Here is a 9,609-nt window from a genome sequence, read left to right on the forward strand (position 1 = left end):
CACACACACACACACACACACACACACACACACACACACACACACACACACACACACACACACACACACACACTGCCTTCAGAACAGTTTGGCTTGGAGCCATGGGGCTGCTTAAAGTGCAGCGAAATGATTTAACCCTAGATTATAATCATGAGTTCATTAATCTAATCTTYTTAAAATCTTAATCTCCTTTAGTGTGCATGGAAGAACTTGGTCAGATCAGCTTGTGAGAAGCAGCAAAAGTTTTGGAAATATGATTTATGAGCAACTAATGTGTAACTTKGAAATTTCCTCGTTATTTTGTAACCTGGAATGAGAACGACACTGAAGCTCTTGATGCGGAAACAATAAAAAATGTGCAGATTCCTAAACACTACACAGACACATGTTCTCATTCATACGATCTCTGACAGCTGAGGAACAGCAGCAGCTTTTTAGCTTCAAAAGCAGCTGTTGAGTGACATGAAAGAGGGAGTGAAGAGCCACAGAAAAAAGAAGGGGAAACCTGAGAAGTGTGGCATCCACTTTGTAAGTGGGGCTCCCACTGCTGGAGTTCAATCAGTTTGCGCAAAAAAAAAAAAAAAAAAATCTCAAAGTCTGCTTTTGGTCTGAATGAAGATGACACTTGGCAAATTAAATTAGCATGCAGCATGAACAATAGCTCTCCTCCCATTGTAAACCAAAGAGGCAGGTTGTGCAAGGTTGTGCAACAGCAGAGGCTTGAAAGTGGCACACCTAATTAAATATTGCCTCTTTTCTCATGTCAKTAACTACCGGTACACCTTCTGACATGTTGGGGCATGTCCCTGCAAAGAAAAAAAAAAGAGATTCAAATTTTTCAAAGTCCTGAATACATTTGTCACTCTGAATTCAAATTTTCTTAAAATTGCATCTCTTAGCGTTAATGCAAGCTTTTATTGTTTTGTGTTGTGTTGTATTGTGCAGGTTGATTCCAAGCTGACCTGCTTGTTGTTCTGAAAAGCCTGAAAAGTGAACACATTCTTGATGATTATTTTTAAAACCTCACGAGAACTCAAATCCTCCAGAAAATGTCAGGAATTTGATTGAAGAAAGAAAAACTGTACAGGCTCCTCAGAGGGCCTTAACCTGCAATCATATGATCATTAACACTGTTGTGGAGTCAGTTGGGCCAAGCCTGGAGAAAAAAAATCCTGAGTAATATTACAGGTTCATACCTATGTTCCCCAGTACCTACTGTATGTTCCACGATATGTTCTCTAGTAACTATGTTCCATGATATAAATGTTCCCTGTCACCTATGTTCCACGATACCTACGCTCCCCAGTACCAATGGTCCCTGTTACCTATGTTCCACGGTATCTACGCTCCCCAGTACCAATAGTCCCTGTTACCTATGTTCCACGATACCTATGTTCCCCAATGATCCCTGTTACTTATTGTAGGGGTAACCCTGGTGAAATAAACATGTCTATTTTTTTTTTCGTCTTTGATTTTGCTTATACACTTATAAGAAGAAAGTCATTTTAAAGTTTGTTTCTATTTTCTTTAAGTAAATGGGACAATATGTTCTATTTGTTTTATTTCATTTAATCTTCTATTAGAGGATCTGTGCATCTCTCTTTATTCCAGAAGTTTAACACTGTGAAGAAAAAGAGTTGAAATGTGTTTTACTGTTTTTCTTAGTACTGGTTTATTAATCATGGTTTTATCATTTTTCTTAATGGGTTTAATGGTTAATTATTGTGTACTATTAATTTCACTATTAGTCCATTTGTGCAAAGTGTTGGATATGATTTATAACCTTAGGTGAAGTGATTTTTAAGTACAGCTTAGTCTGTCTATTCAGACTTCCAAGGTCTTTTGCTGATAACAACCCACAGCTGGCCGCGCCAGTGTGGGAAAAACAGATTGTTTATCTTCTCTTTTTTTCTCTCTCAAGGAACTAACTTTCTGTTCACACAGTTAACGGTAGTTCTTGTCTGTCGTTGGAGCGGATGGTTCTAACTGGGTCTCTGAGGAGTGCGTGTCCGTCTCTGGGCACCTGTCCGGATGGGAGTCTATGTTACTAACCTAATTCTACTGCCGAGAAGCGAGTGAGACCAGCCGGGAGCCCGCTGAGGCTCGTTAGGGGGAGACGAGAGGCTTCTCAACCCCCTGCTGTCATGAGGACATTATCCATCTTGGCGGACTTCATGAGGCTGTCACTCACAAACCGTCCACCTGCCTGTGGGCTCTGTCTGAAGACATCAAAAAGGTAGACAAATGTTTGCTGAGATAAAACGCCGAAGTCTAGCCCCGGAGGTGTCTCGTCTTGACATGCTGTGTGCTGGTCTGGTCTTCACTTGTGGAGAACAAGTGCTAAACTCACTAATTTCTTTTCCTCCTATCCTTAAAGCTTAAATCTTTATCTTTATTCTCTTTTTACTTAAAACTTAGTTAAGCAGCGTGCCAGTAAAGTTACAACACCTGGAATTTACTGTTTATGTCAACTCTGAGGTGAAATTCATATGTCGAAAATATAACTTGTGTTCATTATTCATATAATATTTTTAATAAATGTTTGTGTGTTTAATCCTGTTCATATATCTAAAAATAAATTACTTTATTTTGGAAATCTGTTCAGGTCACAAGTTTTCATTTCTCATTCATGATCAGAGTTATTTTTATCATTGTCTGGGATTTCATAATGCAAAGATCTTAAGGGATTATTTTGTGAGATTGGGCTGGTCCTAATTTCATAGAGTGGTTCATTACATTATGTTCCACGATACCTATGTTCCCCAATGGTCCCTGTTACTAATGTTCCACGATACCTATGTTCTCCAGTACCAATAGTCCTTACCTATGTTCCACGATACCTATGTTCCCCAATGGTCCCTGTTACTTATGTTCCACGATACCAATGTTCCCCAGTACCAATAGTCCCTGTTACCTATGTTCTACAATACATATGTTCCCCAGTACCAATAGTCCCTGTTACCTATGTTCTACAATACATATGTTCCCCAGTACCAATAGTCCCTGTTACCTATGTTCCACGATATCTATGTTCCCCAGAACCAGTGGTCTCTGTWACCTATATTCCGCGATGCCTTTGTTCATTGATGCAAATGTTCCCACACACCTATATTCTCCTGTACCCATGTTCTACCATACCTTAGATTGCTGCTATGTTCCATGGTATCCATGTTCCCCGGTACTACAGTATGTTCCCTGGTACTTAGTATGTTCCCAGGTACCTACAATGTGTTCCCAGGTATTTACATGCCCCAGTAACACAATACCTGTGTTTCATGGTACAGAAGTTCCCCGTTATCTATGTTCCACAATACCTATGTTCTCGGCACTTGCGTTCTCCCATTTTTAATAATAAAAGTCWTGAAAGACACTTGTCTACCACTTTAATTTTCTTTTAAAACAAATGAAAAAGACACTGCCTGGTTAAAAACAAAGTTGCCACCTGGATTTAACTAAGTGCTCTGAGCTGGGGTTGCTGCAGTTGATTAGGTCTATGTTCAGYAACAGTGTGTGCTCAAAGAGTGAGGTCAGTTGACTACCTGAATATACCGAATGACCAATGAGTGGTTCAGGGAGCATGAGATATCATTTTCACACATGCATTGGCCACCACAGAGTGCAGACCTTAACTCCATTGAGAATCTTTGGGATGTGCTGGAGAAGGTTTTGCGTAGCGGTCAGACTCTACCATCATCAATGCAAGCTAATGGAAACAATGTTGTAATCAAAGCTAATGGCGGTTCAACAAAATATTTGAGTGTGTGACTTTTTATTTATTTATTTATTTATTTTTGGTGGCAGAGAACACACTGAGGAAGGTTGAGATCTGAGGAACATGGGTGTATCTGAGAAACAAAGGGATCTGAGGAACGTAGGGATGAGCCCGAYATTACTGGTTATCTTGTTGTCAGTTTTGGCATTTATGAGGCTATTAAAAGATCAGTTTGCTTTTTAAAAACCATGAGGGCTTAGAAAACYACAGGGCTTATTAATATTTTACTTTCTTAAAAAACACATGATGAATATATTTATGTTGTTTGCAATTATTTGAAAGGTTGCCACACATTTTTACTGTGAAAGCCTTGATGCAACGTTTGGTTATTTATGTCGAGTTATTTTTTTATGTATAGAAGGCATAATTTAAGTCTTAGCCAAAATATGTCTAAATAATTCAATTTTGTGAAGTTATAAGTGTCGGGGGATAGTGATGGGTGTGTTGGATATGCTCTTGATTTTCTAAATCCACTTTTGCAAACCAGACTATTAGAGTCTTAGCAAATCGTCCATTAGTGTTTTATGCAATCTGCTGTGATTAAAAGGCTCAAGAGTGAAAAGAATATAGCTTTCACCATGTGAGCCTGGGGTGTGTCATGGTTGCACCACTGAGTCAAAAAATACTTTACTGAGTTTTTGTCAAAATCAAGTTCAGGTTTGAAAAAAGCTTTCCTTCGTTTTGAATATTGGTGACTTCAACTAAAAATTTTGTTGCAACAAATAATTATAAAAGTTTTTTTTTACAAGATTTGGTGGTTGAATTTGTCAACATCACAGGTAGGGTTGGGCATAATCATATCGTGTGCAATTAATCGTCAGAAAAATATTAATCTATTTTTTTTGGCACTTGACGATTAATACGATTAATAATGTCACCAGGCAGACTGACAGATTCAATTTAAAAAAAATTCAAAAATTTATTAAAAAATATAAAAAAGTTTGGTGCTCCTTTACACTTCAAATATGACGAACATTTAAAAAAATCTGTAATTTATTCATCTATCAACACAATTTAAAATTTGATGTACAGCCCAAAGTCTGTATTTTTGACAATTTGAAACAGATTTTTATGAAGAGCAAATCTTTCCCACTAAATTGGTCGTGTGACTAGGACATAAGGGTGTCCAGGGACTCCAGGGGATTAATTGTCAAATTAGTCGTTATTGGCTAAATACCACGATTAACCGTGATCAATTTTTTTTGCCAGTATTGTCCAACCCTAATCACAGGTGGTCAGCTGTCTAATAAATGGCTAGCTGTGCACTGCAAAGCTTGTGGGACATGTGATGTGAGTMTCAACAACACTGAGCCAATTATGTCATGTTTCATTTGCTTAATACAGAATGTTTTCATTTTGTTAAAGTTTAAATTGATTTTTCTGCCTTTTCTCCATTGTTTTGCTCTGCTTTGTCCAAACTCTGCAAGCTGTTTGCAAGTTTCTCTGAATGTTCAGTTCAAGAGACTGTTTTTATTGTGTTAGTGAGCAGCTGAAACACTTGGTGACAGGTGTGTTTTGGGGGTGATTTGTTGCATTTCTTTGTAACAATACAGGACACTGAATAAAGAAAAAAAGAAAAGGCGCCTCTGCTCATTGGTCAGCTGCAGTGGGAGTAGGCGGAGTCAGAGAGAAGACAACGGCCGCTTTCAGCTCATTGGGCAGCTGCAGTGGGAGTAGGCGGGGTAAAAGAGAAAGCAACTTCTGCTTTCTGCTCATTGGTCAGTGCCGCAATAGTGGGCGGAGCCGAGAGAACACTGCCTCAGCTCTCCTTTCTCTCGGTTCACACTCGTACTCCGTGTGRTTTCCACCTCAGTGCTAAACCGAGCTACTTAAACTTTTCCACATTGTTCCTCCGCGGACACCCTCGAGAGTTAGAAGGAAAGTTACAAATGGATCTCGTTCGTCCCCGCTGTTTATCTCGGAACTCAGTTTTAAACTCGGGGAGCAGATTTGTCTAAACTGCGGCGCAACTTCAAAATAGCTCGACGGCGAAGTTGTAGCCGAGACGAGATAAAGGAATTCAGATCGGCCCCTCTCGCTCCTTTTCAAGGTAAGCGGACTTTTAATCCTACTTAGAGTATCGATCACAGGGATTATTCGCGCTCGTCTGACTTTTCTCTAACTTCCGACATGTGAGGATATTAGTTACAGGCTGTAATTGGGGACTGTTTGAAGTCGGGTGTTTGCAGCAGCAGCCTGGATGTTTACAGACCGCCGCTGCTGCTAACTTTGGAGGAAAGTTGAGCGGAGGCTGAAACGCTGACAGGAGTTTCACATTTAAAGCACAAAACGAATTGAATTTAACGCCGAGGCTTTCCACGGAAGTCCTCTTTTCAATGGGACCGAATAGCCGAGTTAAATTTATCTACTATGAAACAATGGAGGCTTTAAAGCGGAAGATATTTATTTGGTTCGTCTCGAAGCGGAGTAGTCCTCACAGTTACCCACCTAAAGGGGGAGATGTTCCTAGTRTAACAAAAATATAGGTAGTAAATCTTGTTTTATCATGTCCTCTTACATTGTACAGGAGCTGCAAGTACAGCCAAGCCCTCCTGATGTTCTGAAGCAGGATTCTGCTTTAATCTGTTCCAGTCTGCTTACATAATTTGGTCCTTAAGGAGGTGGTTAGAGGTGTCACATCAGCATGTGGGCATGAAAGCTTTGCCTTTGGCACCATCTTGTTCGTGAGCCAGCTGAGGAGCAGCATGAGCTGGCAGCAACTTATTGGCTTTCTTTTTAGTTAGAGGTGACTCATGTTTATAGGGGCAGTAAGGTGGTTCAGGATAACACACCCAGGTGTTTCTTCTTTTGCTTGACATTAATTACAGAAAGCTGGTTTTAAAGATCGTCAGCTTAGGTTAAAAAAAAAACCCAATTCCACCCACCCAGCTCTGACTGATTTATGGTTTTATTGATTTTTACACCATAAATCTGAGGGGGAAAGTATATCCTTATCTGGTCTTCTTTCATCTCTCTCCGGTCTAAAGTTCATTTCCGTTGAGCTGATACAAGCGTTTTAGTTTTTGAGCAATCATTCCTCAGATGCAGGTTTTGTCCATTCATGACAAAAGAAGAGTGTTGGWGGTTGCGTCGGTGCATGATGTTTAACACTCCTTCCTGTGCAGCTGTTTGTATAAAACAGAAACATATTTTCTGCTCTGCCCCCTCGCTGCTGCCAGGTCAAAGTCAAGATGTCTGTGAGCAACCACGAAAACAGAAAGTCTCGCTCCAGCTCCGGCTCCATGAACATCCAGCTCTTCCACAAGACGTCCCACGCCGACAGCCTGCTGACTCAGCTCAACCTGCTGCGCAAGCGGCGGGTCTTCACCGACGTTGTGCTGAAGGCCGGCAGCCGCTCCTTCCACTGCCACCGGGCCGTCCTGGCCTCCTGCAGTCGCTACTTTGAGGCCATGTTTAGCGGCGGGCTCAGGGAGAGCCGAGACGCCGACGTCAACTTCCACGACTCCCTCCACCCCGAGGTGCTGGAGCTCCTCCTCGACTACACGTACTCGGCCAGAGTCATCATCAACGAGGAGAACGCGGAGTCGCTCCTCGAAGCCGGAGACATGCTCCAGTTCCACGACATCAGGGACGCGGCGGCCGAGTTCCTGGAGAAGAACCTCCACCCGTCCAACTGCCTGGGGATGATGCTGCTGTCGGACGCCCACCAGTGCCAGAGGCTGTACGAGCTGTCGTGGAGGATGTGCCTGGCCAACTTTGCCACTCTCTTTAGAACAGAAGACTTCCTCGGCCTGCCTCGGGACAAAGTCCAAGAGCTGATCCTCAGCGAGGAGCTGGAGGTAGAAGACGAGAGCCTGGTGTACGAGGCCGTCATCGATTGGGTGAAGGCGGACATGGAGCGCAGACACAGCGAGCTCCCCGAGCTGCTGCGCTGTGTCCGCCTGGCACTGCTGCCCGAGTCGTACCTGCTGAACAACGTGGCCTCGGAGGAGCTGGTGATGTGCCACAAGGTGGGCCGGGAGATCGTYGAAGACGCGGTGCGGTGTAAGATGAAGATCCTCCAGAATGACGGCATTGTAACGGGGTTCTGTGCGCGACCGAGAAAAGTCAGCCAGGCCYTGCTCCTGTTGGGCGGACAGACTTTCATGTGCGATAAAGTCTACGTGATCGATAACAAGACCAAAGAGATCACCCCAAAAACGGACATCCCCAGCCCCAGAAAGGAATGCAGTGCTTGTGCTATTGGTTGTAAGGTATGTACGCAATGTTAACTACTAAACAATCATTTAAAATTTATTTGTGATTTGTACTTATTGTTTCTTTGTTAGGTTTACGTTACTGGAGGCCGTGGCTCTGAAAACGGGGCTTCCAAAGATGTCTGGGTCTACGACACGTTACACGACGAGTGGTCGAAAGCGGCGCAGATGYTGGTGGCCAGGTTTGGACACGGTTCTGCAGAACTCGACCACATGCTCTACGTGGTGGGMGGGCACACGTCTCTGGCGGGATCCTTCCCGGCTTCTCCGTCCGTGTCGCTGAAACAAGTGGAACAGTAYGACCCGCAGACCAACAAGTGGACCCTGGTGGCGCCGCTCCGAGAAGGRGTGAGCAACGCCGCCGTGGTCGGCGCCAAGAACAAACTCTTCGCCTTCGGGGGTACCAGCGTCAACCGGGACAAGTACCCCAAGGTGCAGTGCTTCGACCCCTGCCAGAACCGGTGGTCCGTCCCGGCCTCCTGCCCGCAGCTGTGGCGGTACACCGCGGCGGCTGTGGTGGGCAACCACGTCATCGTGATCGGAGGCGACACCGAGTTCTCCGCCAGCTCCGCGTACAGGTTCAACAGCGAGACGTATCAGTGGTCGAAGTTTGGCGACGTCACAGCCAAGCGGATCAGCTGCCACGCCGTGGCATCGGGGAACAGACTGTATGTGGTCGGGGGGTACTTTGGGGCCCAGAGGTGTAAGACGCTAGACTGTTACGATCCATCATCGGACTCCTGGGACAGCGTGACTAGCGTGCCCTACTCGCTCATTCCTACTGCTTTCGTCAGCACATGGAAGTACCTCCCATCGTAGAGACGCACGGACTCTAACCTAACCTGATGTTTCTAGGTGAGTAATTGTAGCTTCCATAAACTGACATGTAAAACACAAAACCAAATATTTGTTTATTGTCAGATAATATATGGAAATGGACTGAAATACCCAGTTGTTCCATAGCTACCAGGTTGGTGCTAGTGACACTTTGAACCCTGAGGCGGACAGTTTTTTTTAAAGCCCCTAAATGTTTTCACGGTTGCTGGTGGTTACAGTTGTTAAAGATTATCTAAGTGGCGAGTGTTGGATAAACACAGCGAAGTCCTGGTTTTATAGAGCTAAAAGGAATGTCAGCGGTGCTCGTAATTACAAAGCCAGAGCTGCAAAATGTAGCCTCTGTTACTGGCTGGGGTGCAGAGCAGAGGCAGGGGATCAGGTCTGTGCTTGTAATGTCAGGAGTCAAGCAGGGGTGCTCAGCACAGCCTTTTATTACACGCCAACTTCAAGCAGATGTGAGGTAGAAAAGGGATCGTGCAATTTAGATAAGATCAAGAATGTAGTTTTCAAAATGTCGTATATGAGATGTTTAAGATTTTAGCTTTGTCTTATTAATAAAACCAAAAAACAAGCATCACTCCTGAATTCCACTCATTTCCTCATAAAGCTAATAATTCAGTAGTTGTTTACAGGGTTTAAAAAGGCCTGCTTGAGTAAACACACGTGTTGACAGAACAATCTGTTCTGTTGAAAGGATTAACACTAGGTTAGGGAGCTTTTTATGGACTCAGGGACAGGGCGGCGGCGGAAGGAGGACCTCGACCCCCCCCCCCCCCCCCCCCC

The 9,609-nt window shown here is 43.7% G+C and overlaps 1 protein-coding gene across 1 annotated transcript in view; it reads left to right on the top strand.

The window, feature by feature from the left end:
• The first annotated feature begins 5,517 nt into the window (after positions 1-5,517).
• Positions 5,518-9,609, top strand: part of enc3 (ectodermal-neural cortex 3) — a 13,534-nt gene continuing 9,442 nt past the window's right edge. Inside the window, exons 1-3 of the mRNA XM_014000588.1 lie at positions 5,518-5,822; positions 6,952-7,986; positions 8,062-8,844. Coding sequence (XP_013856042.1) covers positions 6,964-7,986; positions 8,062-8,808 — 1,770 coding nt within the window. The 5' untranslated portion in view covers positions 5,518-5,822; positions 6,952-6,963 and the 3' untranslated portion in view covers positions 8,809-8,844. The remainder of the gene's footprint in view (positions 5,823-6,951; positions 7,987-8,061; positions 8,845-9,609) is intronic.

Source organism: Austrofundulus limnaeus, unplaced genomic scaffold, assembly GCF_001266775.1.
Source record: "Austrofundulus limnaeus strain Quisiro unplaced genomic scaffold, Austrofundulus_limnaeus-1.0 Scaffold8, whole genome shotgun sequence".
In the NCBI taxonomy this organism is placed as follows: domain Eukaryota; kingdom Metazoa; phylum Chordata; class Actinopteri; order Cyprinodontiformes; family Rivulidae; genus Austrofundulus; species Austrofundulus limnaeus.